Genomic DNA, 14,897 nt, shown 5'->3' on the forward strand with positions numbered 1-14,897 from the left:
TGAGCCTCATACCTTTCAGCATCTTCACGGCCACGGTGTCACAGCTGCTGCCTTTGTTGATGCCGAAAGCTGAGGCTTCCACCACCTTCCCAAAAGCCCCGTGGCCTAGGACTCTCCCTGTGGAGGTAGGGGGCCAGCTCCAGGTGAGTGGTACAGGGGTGGGGGCTGAGGATGGAGAAGGATAGACAGCAGGGGTGACCTGTCCCAAGAGCTTGAGGCAGGAGGAAAGTGGAAGCCTCTTCTGCCAAACAGGAAGGGGACAGGGAGTGGAGTCTTAGGGAGGGAAAGCTTGGAGCACCGAAAGGAGAGGCAGACAGGAAGGCCCCAGCATCCTCTCTAGGCAGGTGGGACAGGTCCACCCTGCTCAGAGCAGCAGGAAATGACCTCGGGGGCCTGGGAACTGGGAGCCCTGGCTGTGGTTTATTGGGGACTCAGGCCCAGCTGGAACTGGTCAGGTCAGATGGGGACCAGGAGGGCCATCCTGGCACGAGTTCTGAGAATGGGGAGGATTTCTGTTAACTGTCTGACCCGGTGGCAGCTGAAGCCGTCTCTGCCAGGCAGTGCGTGCTGGGCGGGGCAGGCTGGGTGCTGGCCTCACCAAGGTGCAACCTTTCCCTGGGGAACTCCCACTGGCTGGCGTCATAGGACAGGTATTCACACTGCTCCTCCAGAGGCACCTCCCCGGGGTCCATGATGATAGACAGGTAGCCCGTCTTGATGTCTGCGTGGGCAGGCTGGGGGGTGGGGGTGGAGACAGCTCGTTGATTTGGACATACCACGGTGGCTTGGGTGCATTTTGTCTAGGACAAATGGCACTTGCTCATGGGTTCTCAGTCAAGGAGGGGACAGGCCAACAGGCAACCTCTGCTCCGTCTGGAGCCTAGCATGGGAAGGATGGGGAGGATTCTCAGGGGAGGAAGTTGACAGGCGAACCGGGATGGGAATCTTAAGGGCTTTGCTGGGATGCGCCTGGATTGGGAATATGGGGAGCCCCGTTAGGAGAGAACCTCCATAGGGGGAGAACCCTCACCCTTTTCATGTTACAGAAGATGAGCAGGAGGAGGACCCAGAAGAAGACAGCGATGACACCAGTGCCAATAAGTATCACAATCTCCATGCTCCCTTTATCTTCAGAGCCTAGGTGGGTAGATAGCGGGGGGTGCATGAGAAGGGGTTTAGATCCAACAGGAAGTACTTGGGTACTATTTTACTAAGCCGCCACAAGAAAGCGCCAGTTGGGTGTGTGAGGTGGCCCGAACAGAGGCCAGGCGGGGACACACCTTCTACTGCCACGCTGGCAGAGGAGTTTACACAGCCCTTGGCATTGCATACACTGCACAGATAACGACCCGCATCCTCCTCGCGCACGCGCTGGATGCTCAGCCTCTGATTCGAGTCTGCCAGATCAATTCCTGCAAGGGGTAGGATGAAGGTGCCAGCTCAAGTGGCATAGGGACATCGGCCTTGCAGACCTCCGGACCCCGCCCATCACACTAGGCAACATTCCCTACCAGACTCTTTTTCCAGGAGCCTTTCATCTTTGTACCACACAATACTGGGCACATGTGCTCCGGCCACCGGGCATCGCATCTCCAGCGAGTCACTCACATTCACCAGGAGGTCGGTCAAGTTCTGTGTGAGCCGAGGAGCTTCCAGGGCTAGGGCAGGGATGGAGAGGGAATGAAATAAAGGCACAGAAACCAAGAGGGTACCTCGAGATGTGGCAGTGCGGGTTGTTAGTAGGATAGGGGTAGTGGCAGATGCAAGGTGAGACTGGTTGGGTGGGCATGGTGCTGAAGGTTCAGGGACTGAGTGTGCGAAGGACTGAGCACTTCTACAGTTAGGTGGGACAGTAGGGCTGCGTCTGAAGACCCAGGCGTGTGACGCGACCACTCAGGGTTCTGCTGGACCGGGTGCAAAGGTAGAAGCTGCAAAGCCTGAGAAACGTGGCCCCGCCCTCTCTGGCTCGCCACGCCCACCTCACCCTGCACGGACAGGTACTTCTTGTGGCAGTGCTTGTCCTGGCTGCGCCTATCCTGCACCTCACACACGTAGTCACCCTCGTGCTCGGGCGCCACTCGGGGAATATTCAAGCTGAGGGTGGCGTGGCGAGCCCCGGGCTCCGCCTCCTCTAAGTTGGCCTCTAGGGGCGTGGCGAACAGGTGGACGTTCTTGCAGTCTAGCAGTAGCGGGTTCCCGTGAGCGTCGTGCAACGTGGAGAGGTTAAGCCGGTACCAGCGCAGATGCTCGTACGTGTAGTTGTCCGCCCGGCAGCTGAGGCGCACCGACTGGCCTTCTAAGGGATCCTCAGATGGTTCTGATTCAATACTGAAGCCGTCCGGGATGGCTGAGGAGAAGAGGGGAACCTGAGTGACACTGTCTCCGTGTTTCTTGCGGCAGTGTGGGTCTCCCTCTTCACCACTGACCTTGGAGCGCGCTCAGTTCTCCATCAGGGATGTACGTAGTGTGTATCCGGGTTTTCACATTGACTAGAACCCACTTTCTTTTCTCTCCTCCTTGATCTAAGGAGCCACCGCCTCTTGGAAGCCAGGCTCACCTCTGGAGGTTAGACTTCTGCTTGCCAACTTTTCTGCCTCTCCTACCGTTGCCACAAGCAGGGGGCTGCCCACCCACTCACCCGCTCACTTCCAGGAGGAGTACAGATCCCAGGCTCTCATCCCCAGACCCGGGGAGATCCCTGATTTGTTTTGTTACTGATCATGCTCTGACCCTGGCTTTTCCTTGGAATGATTTTATGGGCTTTTGCTAGCTCCAGTCTCCTGATTTCGATCTGCCCTTTCAGGTGACTTCATCCACACTCCTGGACCCAGTAAATGTCGCCTGTGACACGTGGCTTTCTCAAGGCTACTAACCCATTTGCAGATCTGAATAAACGATGGAAACTTCTCTCTACTGTAAAACGCACACGTGAACCACAGGACTCTAAATTGAGAAAGGGTGGGATTTATCCCTGCGGAGGGCAGAGAGGGTACCATTCCATCCCACTGTCCCAGCACCCAGTCTATAGGCTGAGCATCCCTAAACTTATCTCTTCCACTCTGAGTTGGAGTGATGGTGGTGGTAGTCCCAAGGGCTGGGTGCTCCTATGGTCATCAGAAACTCACTGAGGTCGTTCCTGGCACCCAGGCCTGCCTAGGGGAAGTGGTACTCCCTGGGGACAGTCTCATTACTCACTGGTCACATAGAAGTAGATGAGCCGCGCGTCCTGACCCACTTTGTTGAAGACCACACACTTGTACATGGCTGACACATTGGCATCCTGGATCACCAGCTTGCTCACCGTCTACTCAGAACAGAGGCACAAGGTTCCATTGCTTACTCAATCCTCACCCTCTCAAAAGAGGCCACTGTGCCCACTAGCAATGGGGAAACTGAGGTTTGTGTCGGCAATGACCAAAGTCTAGAGACAGCCCGGAACAATGGGGCAAGGTCTTTGGCAGTAGAAAAAAAAGCACCTCGAAAATGCCAAGAAACAATGTGTGGACAGCTGGCCTAGGCTGTGTCGGAGGCTGGAAAGTGGCTCATAGGCAGGGCCAGGGGGACTGTGCCATGTCTCAGTCTGTGGCCCTGTTGAGGGGTCAGAAGCCAGTTTGGCACCTGGGCCTGTCTTAGCAAGGGTTAAAATTCAGACTGTAAATTCACACCAGGGCCAGCCACTTCTGAATTGTGGCCTAAGGTCAGTAGCTGGCCACTGTTCGAGGTCTTCGTGATGTGCCCGCATTAGTCTGAAGGCATACAGCACTTCTTCAAGGTCCAGGGCAGTGGAGGAGATGTGTCTATGTATATGTGTGGAGGTGTCCCAGGAGTCTAAAAAAAAAAAATCTGCCCTCAGGGAGCACAAAGTTTGAAAAAAAAATAGGGGAGGAGAGAGATCCATAGGCCCTGCCTACCATCCAAAGACCCCCTCCCCCCCAACCCCAAGCTGGGCACTTCCTGGCCAGGCCTGGAACAGGAAGAGGCTCTGGAGGTGTGTAGGAAAACAGGAAGTGACTGTAGGAAGTGGGTGCCTTTGTTCAGTCCCCCCTCCCCCTCCTGGTCAGCAGCTCACCAACCTCCTATGGAGACCTAGTCAGCCCCCAGCCCCATCCCTTCCCAGCCTTGGGACTTGTGGGCAGCTGAGGGCTCTCGGGGAGCTCAGCGTCCTTGTCTAAGAAAGGCCCGGCTCACAGGCAGGCAGGGTAGCTGAGGTCCAGAGAGGGCAGGAAAAGTCACCTGCACGTCAGCGTCAGCTGCAGTCCCCAGAGCTCTGCAGGCCAGGTGGGAACCGAGCACAAGCAGGAGGGAGCGCTTTCCTTACTCTCATTGCCAGGGCTTGTCTGTGCTGGGTCTTTCTCTCCCTTTATCATCTGTACCTTATTCTTCCCCTCCACAAACTCGGTCCAGGTGTCCAGGCTCTCGATGGGGTTCACGGCACCCTGAGTAGTCACCTCCTTCCAGTCTCGGCATTGTGGCATGCGGTCCCGCTGCTGCCGCCTCCGGCTGCCGTGCACCAGGAGGGATACGGTTAGGAATAAGGACAGGCAAGACATCGCCTCCCCCCCCCCCCCCAGTGGGTAAGAGACAGCCATCAGTCCTGGGAACAAGGGCAACTCGGGGCTGGAACATTGTCGTGGCTCTGCAATCCTTCCTTCACCCAGGCACCTCTCTGGCCGACCTCTGCTGTGTGCCTTCCTGCAGAGCGCACCTTGGATGTGGCCCAGGAGGACCGCAAGTCACCACTCTGCCCCAGGAACCCCCATCCCAGCTGTTTCTCCCTCTCTCTCCTAGGCATGCTAGTGCCCCTAGGCAGCCCTCGGCTGGTACGGGGCAAGACAAGATCTTGGCTGCCTCTATCTGAGGAGTGCGGAGGGGACATCCCAGGACCCAGTCACTCGGCACAGAGCATAATAATGAATCACGAGAAGGGGCCAAGTTGGAGGGAGCAGGGTGAGCCTGTGGGACTCACAAGAGTCCCTGAAGAGCCCTGCGTTCTTTAGGCTGTCTCAGGCCACTTCTGAGTCTCCCCACTGATTGCTACGGAGCCCTGGGCCCTAGGCCAGCAGGTGGGGCTAGACTCCTTTCCTGCCCGGTCCTGAGTTCATTCCCTAACTTGCCACTGGTAAGAATCTTTTTGCTAAACAGCAAGCCTGTCAAGTTAGCTGTTGAATGCCCATCTCTGGCTCCCTAATGCTTTTAAAGTTCCTGCTAATGTTGGCGCCCTCCTCCTGTCATGTCCCTTGGGTGCCTGACTTGTCTCTGCCCAGATTGTTGTTCTTCCAGATTCTTCTGTCCCTTTTGTTTTGTTGTTGTTGTTGTTGTTGTTATTCTGGCTTTGAGCTCACTATGTAACCCAGGATGACCGTCATTTTTCTGATACTCTTCCCTCCCAGATATGTTGGGATGCGGGCACATGCCACCACACCCACCCAGCTCCATTTGTCCTTCTGACATTGAGCTGGGTGTAGGGAGCATGGCTCAGCCTGTGCGCAGGCCCTGTTGCTTACAGCTTTGAGCGAGGGAAACTTGTCTCCCTTCTCTGGTCCTGCTTTCTCATTTATGAAGGGATGACATGGTTGAGGTAAGATCTTGCGTGTGGTGGAGGCGAATGGGCATGCGGTGGTGGTGGGGGCCATACTCACAGGCTGCGCTGGGCAAACGTCTTGCAGGGTGTCCAGGGTCTCCAGTGCCACTGAACACTGAGAGGTTGGGGTACCCCATAGGCGGTGCAGGTGAGGGTCTGGCGGCTGTGGCGGGAGTAGATGCTGGGTGAGGAGGCTTCTTTTTCATGGATGTGAGGAGGCACTGAGGGTGTAGGCAAACAGCCAGTCAGCTGGCTCGCATTACCCCCAAGGCCCTCCTCCCTACCCATCCCTTCTCCCAGCCTTCCAGTCTGTACCGTTCACTATCAACTCCAGGCTGATGTTTTGCCTCAGACCAGCTGCAGAGTTCCACAGGGCGAGAGTGTAGATGCCTGCGCTGGCCTCCGTCACCTCTTTGAGCACCAGAGCGTGTGGATTGTGGCGCCCAGTCACTGCCTTCCTGTCCTTGTACCTAGCAGAGGAGGGAAATTCAGAAGCTGCGTGGGCCCCATGTTACCTCTGTGCTTGGATCTGCAGGCTCTCCAACGAGAGCGGCTCTTGGTTTTCTGTTGGTCACCAAAATGTTTGTTTGTTTGTTTGTTTTTTTGAGACAGAGTTTCGCTGTGTAGCTTTGGCTGTCCTGGACTCGCTTTGTAGACCAGGCAATCCTCGAACTCACAGAGATCCTCCTGCCTCTGCCTCCCGAGTGCTGGGATTACAGGTGTGCACCACCACTCTTGGCTGGGGTCACCAAAGTCTTTAACGATCAATCTAAAATACCTGATGGTGTCAACAAGAACAAATGTTGTTTAAGGGTGCCATAATGAATCCTGTACTTTGTATGCTAATTAAAAACTAAATAAAGCAAGACAAAAGTAAAACCCAAATACCCAATGCTCTGGCCCCTATTGTAAAATAGTAGCAGAGAATTTGCATATAAGCTATCGACACAACTCCATATAATGTAAATCATCTCGAGATGACATCAATACTCTATATAAAGGTTGTGATGGTCACGTGTCCAGGGACTATGACAAAAACAAAAGGTCCGTCTGCTTGGTACAGACACATTTTAGAAGATATTTTCCATCCAAGGTTCATTGGCTCTGTGGCTGCAGAATACACACACGTGAAGGGCTCCCCTCCCCCACTGCTGGGGATGGGAAGACAAGGCTGGATAGGTCACGCTAGAGCAAGAGGCCGCTGCTGTACCAGACCACGAAAGGCAGCAGGAGCGTGGGATAAACACAAGTGCTTGGTTTGAGGAAAGGCGGACAGAAGCTCTGAACTGCGTTGAGTCAACCTGCCATCATAATTTATGTGGCCAGCACAGGTATGTCACTGACCTTCAGGGCCATCATGAGGTCTGCAATGGCACTTCTGGACTCACCTCTAAATCCTGACACCCCGCCCCGACACACAACCGGTTTCTGCTTAGGGTGGCCACCCTCTCTTTGCCTCTGTCTGAACCTGGCCAAGGGACTAGGAAGGCAGTTCCTGCAGTTCCTCCACACCTACTGGGGTCAGCATCAGGACCACACCCTCCGTGGACCCTGTCTTCTAACAGCAACAGCCAAGCACATGTGGTGGCCATCGTCTGGGTCTCTGACACCTGCTTCTGGAAGCTTCCGTGAGTTCTTCAGACATGTAATCTTCACAGGGCTTTTGTTTTACTGTTACCATAGTTTGGGTGCTCTTTCTGTAGGTGACAGTTGGCATGGCGCTCTCCTTCCTTCACTGGGGCTGGGCTACTGGCTCTTCAAAGAAGGTTGTTATCTGGCCTTGCCTGCCCTGTTCCATGGCCTGCTCGTCTTCCTTCTTTCATTCCTTCCTTCCGTCCTTCATTTCTTTCCTCCTTCCTTCCTTTAGATCAAATCCAGGACCTCCATGCTTCATGCCAGTGCTCTGCCACTTACTTACCTGCACCTCTATCTGCCACACTGAGTTTTGCGCAACTATCTGTTGGTCTGCTGTCCTCTTACCGAGCTGTGAGCTTCAGTGAGGACAGGGACAACTCATTGCTATATCCTGTTTACACAGCGCCCCACTGGGCATGTGTGGGTACTCCAGACATCATCGGCTGCACGTGTAAGCAAATGCCTCACACCCTGGACTGTTTCTGCAGCCTGAGTCCTGGGCTTGGAGCTGGTCTTCCCAGGCTCCTCCCCTCTGGATAGCCATGACTCTGTGGCCCTGAAAAGGCATATCTCTTAGGTAAAGACCTAAGACAAGGTAGAGATCCTATTCTCAACTGTGACAGCAGGCAGGGCTTAGGGAGGGATGTGACTTGTCTGGGATCACGGAATAGGGCAAATAGATCAGGGGCAGAACCAAGGCCGTGCTACCTGCCTGGCTGTGGTGCAGAAGGCTTGTCAAACCCCAGTTTGTTACTTTGCCAGGCATCTGACCCTGGCAAGATCCCCGAACTCACTGAAGCCTTGTTGTCTTTATTTGAAAACTGGAGCGATGTACTTGGAGGAATTTCAAAGGCTCACTGAAATAGTGCCCGCACCTTGATGGGCACACTCGGGCACAGACCCAGCCTTGTCTGTCCACTAGACCGTCCACCATTGACTTCTTAGAGTAATACCATCATGGTGCCACGTGAGCACTGGCCACCTGTGGGGCTGTGGTGAACACAAGTGCCCCGGGGCAGCTACAAACTTCTGCGAGGAAAATGTTAGCTAAGTGGGGACAGAAAAGTCAGAGATGGTAGGCATGTTCCTGTGGCAAGTCATGCCTAGAGTGGGCTCAGTCCTGCTGGCCTTGGAGGTCAGGGGACGCTGTGTCTTGAAGAGTCACATTTATGCGAGGGATGCTGCTAGGTCCATCAATGCCTCCAGGACCTTCCCTCAAGGGTTCTGGTCCTGTGCCATGTGGTGCTATAGGGCCCAAAATTATGGCCTTGGATGGAGGATCCGCAGGGCTCATGAATGGGACATCTCAAGCCTTCCCAGAAGCCAGCTTCTAGCCTATGGCCAGTGAGTCCTGGCTGAGGACCTTTGGTATCTCTGGTTGTCCTAGGAACAGAACGTTTTACACTGGTGCCTCAAGCTTGGAAGGGCAGGGCTGCTCTGGGCTGACAGGAAAAGAGAACAGGAATTCCTCCTAGGAGACCCAAGGCTCAGGTGGACAGGCTTGTCCCTCTTCTGGCCCAAAGTCGATGGAGGTTGCAGTAGGATCCTTCATGACTGAGTCAAGTGGGCAGCTCAGAGTGTAAGGGAGGATGCAGATAGTTTACTTTCTTGGGAGGATATAGAAGGATGCAGCCATCACTGAGGCTCTCCCCTTTGTGCCCTGGGCACACCCTGTAGGGAAAGCCCGCCTCTCAGTTCTCCACAGGCCTCTCACTACTGCACATCTCAGCACCAGGCTCTACAACAATTTAGCAGTCTCATGACATCTCAAATTGGTGGGTCAGAAGGTCCTCAGAGAGGGAGCCCAGAGAACATGCCACTGCAGAGCAGGCCCTGAGTTTTCTCTGTGTGGAGATCCAGTTGGCAAAGTGGAAAGTCTGAGGATGCAGGAAGCAAGAATATAAAACCCTATACTGGCCGGGCAGTGGTGGTGCACTCTAATAATCTCAGCACTCGGGAGGCAGAGGCAGGCGGATTGTTGTGAGTTCAAGGCCAGCCTGGTCTACAAAGTGTATTCAGGACAGCCAAGGCTACACAGAGAAACCCTGTCTCGAAAAAAACAAAACAAAACAAAACAAAACAACAACAAAACCCACACTGCCCATCACACCCCCATACTAGACCTGGTGTTTAAACATTTTGAAGTTTAGCTGCCTCCGGGAAAACCTATAATGCAGGAATATGTGCATGCCTTTTGGGGGATCTATTTAGTGGGGGGTGTCCCACCTGAGTGTTAGGGTATGCAGGCCCTGATAGTCAAGGACAGATTCCCTTCTGAGATTCAGGGCTAATGATGGGCTGGAGAAGAACATTGTCTTTCTCACTCTTTGGCCAGTCCTTGTGCCAAGACTGACAGGGCAGCAGAGAGAGGGGGTGCGGGCCATTACCATTGGAACTCCGGTGGGGGATAAGCTGCCAGCTTCACGGGCAGCTTCACCAGCTCGTCACCGGCTGTGGCCTCCAGGACAGGTCCTTTGAGCCACTCGACACTGATGAAGGGCTTTTCTGCCAAACAGGAGGCATGAGGGTAAACTTGGGGCTGACCACCCACCAGGCTTGCCCTGCCTCTCCCCTGCAGACTGGAGCTTGCCTTGCTGTCCAGCTGGTAGGAGCTGAGCAGGGCTTCCCCTCACAGCCCTTCCTTCCTTTTGGCTGGCCCCTGCTGCTCAGGTGCATCATAACCTCTGACCCCCCCTCCCCCCACTGCTTAAAGGACCGTTGTCCTCCAGGTTCCACGATACTGGACCCATCCCATCCCATGCTGGGCAGAATGACCTCAGCCTCCCAGGTCGTACCATGCACGATGACCTCTGTGCTTTCCCGGAAGCGTTGAATGCCATTGTTGGCCTCACATACGTAGGGGCCCAGGTCATACTGGCTGACATTGTGGATGGTGAGGATGCTGGAGAGCTCTGTGTGGGTCTGCTGGGAACGGCGCTCGGGTACCCACTTAGCCCTCTCTGCCTGCCGCACCCAGGGGAAGCCCAGAGTCAGCAGGCAGGCAGGGGCAGACCTCACTCAGCAAAGGCACACACCCCTGCCCAAACATAAGTAACTCTGGATGCCCAGGTCCAGAGTGTGCTTGGGATGGAAAACTTCCCCATCAATCACACTTGGGTTCCTGAGTCTGTATCCGCCCCTCCCCGTCCCCCCCCCCCCCAAGGATACGGTGACTCCCAGGGGTGGCACTGAAGACAGGGTTGTGAGAAGAAGGTGCCAGGCAGAGCTGACAACCTTACCTGCTTCCCTGGATAATCCCAGTCGAAGGTGACACCCGAGTTGAACTCAGCCCACACCGTACAGTTCAAAACCAGCTTCTCTCCAACCAAAAGCTCCAGTGACTTCTTGGGGCACAGCTGGATGTCATAGAGCTCATTGCCTGGTGACACACACAGTGTCACCTCCCACACTCCTCACAGAAGAGTACGTACAGAGCAGCGGGCGATAAGACCATCTGTGGTACTAACAGCCCTGTGACTGGGAACCAGCGGCACAAGGTGCTAGTGGTGACTGCCCTGTTCTTCTTGGGGTCCAGAGAGCGGTGACTGGGTGAGATGGATTTGGCAGCCCTTACCTGTGATGTGCACGAGGAAGGGATTGGAAAGGAAGTCCTGGCCACCCCAGGTGGTCTCGCACTGCAGGTACAGGGCATCACGCAACAGAAGAGTGGGCACCCTCATGCCCCGCCGGTCATCCCACAGCACCTCCTGCCCGTCGGGGTGCAGCACTGAGCTTTGCTGGAGGGACAAAGTGACTGTCAGCTGCCTTTCCCCAGGGATGGCACAGGAAGGTGGGGTCCTGGGGTGAGGCTGGGGCAAGGGAAATAGTACCGAGCGCAGTGTGATGTTGAGGCCAGGGATGGACACCAAGCAGGGCACCCACATCGAGTCCTTCCTGTTGACCAGGAGCGTGTCAGGTTTGTTGATGAAAGGCTGTTCAAAGTCTGAGGAGATGGGAGTAGGAGTTGGGGAAGGGAGTCTGTGGCTAGGGCTGGGGGTGGGGGAAGTACAGGAGAGCCCCATGGGTCAGGGTGGTGAGGCTCTAATCTCCTGCTTCTGTGTGGAGCAGAGTGAGGCCCCATAGTGTCAGCAGGCTGGCGGTGAGGCATAGGCACCAGTTTCTCCACCCCTCCCCCCCCCCCCAGGAGCCTGCTTCAGACAGGCCTCACCTCTTACGAACACATAGATGCTGGCAGCTGTGGTGCCCTCAATTCGGGCCTTGATGTACTTGTAGTAGCAGTGGTAGCTGCCCGTGTTGTTGGCACGAGTTTGGGCGAGCTGCAGAACCTTGCAGTAAGGTCTGGCTTCTGTGCCTTCACAGTCTTGTACAGCCTGTGTGTCCTCGCCGTCCTTCCCGCCTGTGGTCAGTACCTCTTGGGCCCCTGGCCAGGTCCACTCGAGGGGGTGCTGCCCCCTAGCAGGGGGATAGGAGAGGTCAGGATCTCGCCTCCCCAGATTTAACCTAAGGCCACAGTCTCCAAAGGAGCCTCCCTCAAGGGCTAAGAGAGCCACCTAGCATGATCTCTTCCCAAGGAAGGGTGACTCAAGGGTTGGGGTATTTTCCACAGACCCACTTCTTGGAACCCTTGCCTCTCTGCCTGGTTCCTGGGGCTACAAATGGGCAGGCTAGTAACACAGGCCTCTGCTAATAGCTAGTACTGTGAGAGGGCTCTGGGACCTGAGCAGTAGACCCGGGGCTAGTGACAGGTATCTGGGAATGGCTGTGGGTGACCTGGCAGGGGAGGAGGGAGGCTGAGTGAGTGCAGGGTGTCTGTCTTCAGGGCTTCTGGGGGACCACATCCTCAGATTCCCACACAGCCTCTAGGCCTCTCTTGTCCTGGAGAGCAGTGGCTTTCCAGTTCTTCAGCCAGCTAGCCACCTCTTGGACACACAGTCGTGTGCAGCCTTCATGAACTGCCAGCTAGGGAGGGCCAGTACCTGCAGCATATGGATAGGCTGTCTCCGGTGTCAATGACATATGAGTCCTCTGTGATGTTCAGGATTGGAGGGGTCATGGAGTAGCCATTTGCCAGGCCTGGGGTGAAAGACAAGGTTACTATAGTGCTAGCTATGTCATGGGGTAAGCATGACAGCTCCTGCACTGCCCAGGTACAGTTGGGCCTTCTGGGATGCTGTCTCAAGGCAGGGCCAGCCTAGTGGCTTTCAGTCAGCATAGCCTCATCCCTCCCCAAGTGCAGCTTGATGACAGCATCAACCTGAAGATCCCACGGCAACTGCCAGTCTCCAGCACAAACTGTCCTTTGCTCTGGCCAAGGCCACAGGTCCCCACCACAACCTTGACTGCTGCCCTGACCTCTCACCCTAAATGAGCTGAGTTGCCAGCAGGAAGTAGGAAGAGGAGGAGCCTCTAGGTCTACTCCTATGGGATGGGCAAAGCAGGGAGCTGGAGAAGAGATTTAGAGCACAGAGTCCCCAGAGCTCTGCCTGAGACGCCCCCTCCCTCCTGAATTCCACACCTGTACCTACAGCTGATTCCACACCTGTGGTATCCTAGACCTCTCCCAGGTCCCAGACAGTTCCTTTCTTCATAGTTTCTAGACTCTACAGGCTCCTCTCCACTCCACAGGACTGCCTGAGCCTCTGCTGGGCTACACCCTCAGGCCTTCCCACGGTGCTTTTCCCCGGATGCACAAATGAACCTGTTTTAGCTGATGAACTCACCTTCAGCCTTCCATGCCTGGGCTGGTTAGGTGAGGCCTCCCTGCTCTATAGAGCTCTGTGGATCACATCGTTGTGCACCCACCATCCATCTCCCAGGAGAGTGTGCACGGTGCACAAGCACGCATGTGTGTCTATCCATGGGGGGGCAAGTGGGGTCTTTAGTGGAACCACATCCATTGGTAGGTATGGGCCTGAGTGTGCACAAGTGTGCCTGGTTGTGTATCTCTGACGTGCTCTCAAGTGCATATACATGTACTTGAGGGGGTGGAATTCTGATGGGGGTAACGGGGGGGAACGTGGCAGGGGGTGGGGGTGGGAGGTCTGGGCCTGGAACTTTGGCAGATGCATCCTGCCAGGACCATCCTGAGACAACAGGAAGGGAGGACTGTGTGGCTGGAGGCCCAGGGCGGTGTCCTGTCCCTCCCCCATCCTAGTCCCAGTCCTCCTGGGGTGGCGGTCACAGACCTCTCTTCTGCCCCTAGTTCCTTTTAGGCCTACGTGCCCTTGGGGTTTGAGACGGCATCTCAGGTTGTTTTGTTCCTCAGCCGATTCTGTGGTCCTCAGTTCTTGCCCTATAGTTAGTGCAGCTGGTCGTGGTGGTGGTGCGGGGCAGAGCCTGGAGTAGCCCCACTATGAATGTCTCTATACACTCTGAACACGAGCCACCTGACTGAGGGGTATGGCGCCAGGAAAACACACTTCACACACCACTGTCTCATTTCAGCAGCATTCAGACAACGAGGCTATCACTCAATATCCATTGGCCTCTCCTTTCTGGTTAAATTTGTAACTACTTTCCCCCTTCTGTCTCAAGCACCTCCCAGACAAACTTGCCCGGGACCTTATTAAGCATCTCGGTCAGGGATCCCGAGGCTTCAGCTGGACTGAGGTTCTGACCTATGAAGGTATCTGCTTGTTTGGACAGCTGATATGAGTTCTGTCACGTCCTCCCTTCTGCACTCAGCTCTAGATCACCCAGGTCAGCAGCCAGGGCCTTGGGACACAGCATGCTCTGAGGTTCTGAGGTAAGAAGTGTCTGGACTCTGCAGCCTGCACAGAGTGAGCTTCTGTGCACCTACGCACGCCAGCTGGGTTTGAGTCTGAGGAGACTGCTAGTGTGACGGGAGAGAGAACACGCAGAAGTCAGGGAAGAAGGAACCCAAAGAGGGTCTCTGTGGAGCCAGGCTTTGCGCTGTTTTGTTTTTGTTTTTTTTTGTGTGTGTGTTTTGTCGTTTGAGACAGGGTTTCTCTGTGTATCCCTGGCTGTCCTGGAGCTTTCTCTGTAGACTATGCTGGCCTCGAACTCAAAGATCTGCCTGCCTCTGCCTCCCAAGCGCTGGGATTAAAGGCGAGCGCCACCACTGCCCAGTCAGGCTTTGAAGTAGAAGCAGTTCCCCCACTGCCCGCTAAACATTGAAAACTGAGTAAGGCTACACTAGGTAGACAGCTGGGCAAACACAGAGACAACTGAGTGGACGGCGGTCTGTAATCTGGGCTACAGAAGGAGGTGGTATATGAACATGGGAGTTAGAAACTGTTCCCTCCTGACGGCTTTGACGGCAGCCAGGGTGAAGGTGACATGTGGTATATGAGGAGAGCTACAACGGCCAGTAACCATCTACCTTGAACGCATTTAAGAGCGGGCACCCCCGCCCCCCTACACCAACAGTGAGGTTGGGAGTGTACATCTGCGCACACTTCTGTCAACTGCAAGTTGCAGAACTGTGATTGGAAGGCCAGCTTTCTTCGGTGGATCTCTTTCTTCTAAGACACAGGAGAAAAGCAGCCCGCCCGCCCACCCGCCGGCTGCTCCTTGTCCTACTTCTGCCTTCAGCTCATCCCAGCTAGCCTCTCCTGCAGTCTGGGACATTCCCATTTCCTTCCCTTCTGGGGATATCCCTCTTTAGTCTAGTTCAATATGTCCCTTCCCTAGGGAGCAGTCATCATCCTCATCCAGGCTTCCGCCTTGTCCTCCTCCCCGGGGGGCCCCGGTGTTAGGA

General features: G+C 55.2%; 1 protein-coding gene across 1 annotated transcript in view; it reads right to left on the minus strand.

The window, feature by feature from the left end:
* FLT4 (fms related receptor tyrosine kinase 4) overlaps positions 1-14,897 on the minus strand; it is a 44,523-nt gene that overhangs the window by 16,959 nt on the left and 12,667 nt on the right. The window contains exons 2-18 of the mRNA XM_084763364.1: positions 12,154-12,250; positions 11,385-11,629; positions 11,047-11,159; positions 10,791-10,953; positions 10,456-10,595; positions 10,012-10,180; positions 9,604-9,721; positions 5,897-6,051; positions 5,640-5,802; positions 4,374-4,500; positions 3,196-3,304; positions 1,985-2,347; positions 1,512-1,658; positions 1,281-1,412; positions 1,031-1,137; positions 599-734; positions 13-117 (exon numbers count right to left, since the gene is read on the minus strand). Coding sequence (XP_084619490.1) covers positions 13-117; positions 599-734; positions 1,031-1,137; positions 1,281-1,412; positions 1,512-1,658; positions 1,985-2,347; positions 3,196-3,304; positions 4,374-4,500; positions 5,640-5,802; positions 5,897-6,051; positions 9,604-9,721; positions 10,012-10,180; positions 10,456-10,595; positions 10,791-10,953; positions 11,047-11,159; positions 11,385-11,629; positions 12,154-12,250 — 2,589 coding nt within the window. The remainder of the gene's footprint in view (positions 1-12; positions 118-598; positions 735-1,030; positions 1,138-1,280; positions 1,413-1,511; positions 1,659-1,984; positions 2,348-3,195; positions 3,305-4,373; positions 4,501-5,639; positions 5,803-5,896; positions 6,052-9,603; positions 9,722-10,011; positions 10,181-10,455; positions 10,596-10,790; positions 10,954-11,046; positions 11,160-11,384; positions 11,630-12,153; positions 12,251-14,897) is intronic.

This window comes from Acomys minous, assembly GCF_964271855.1.
Source record: "Acomys minous genome assembly, chromosome: 16".
NCBI classification, from domain to species: Eukaryota; Metazoa; Chordata; class Mammalia; order Rodentia; family Muridae; genus Acomys; species Acomys minous.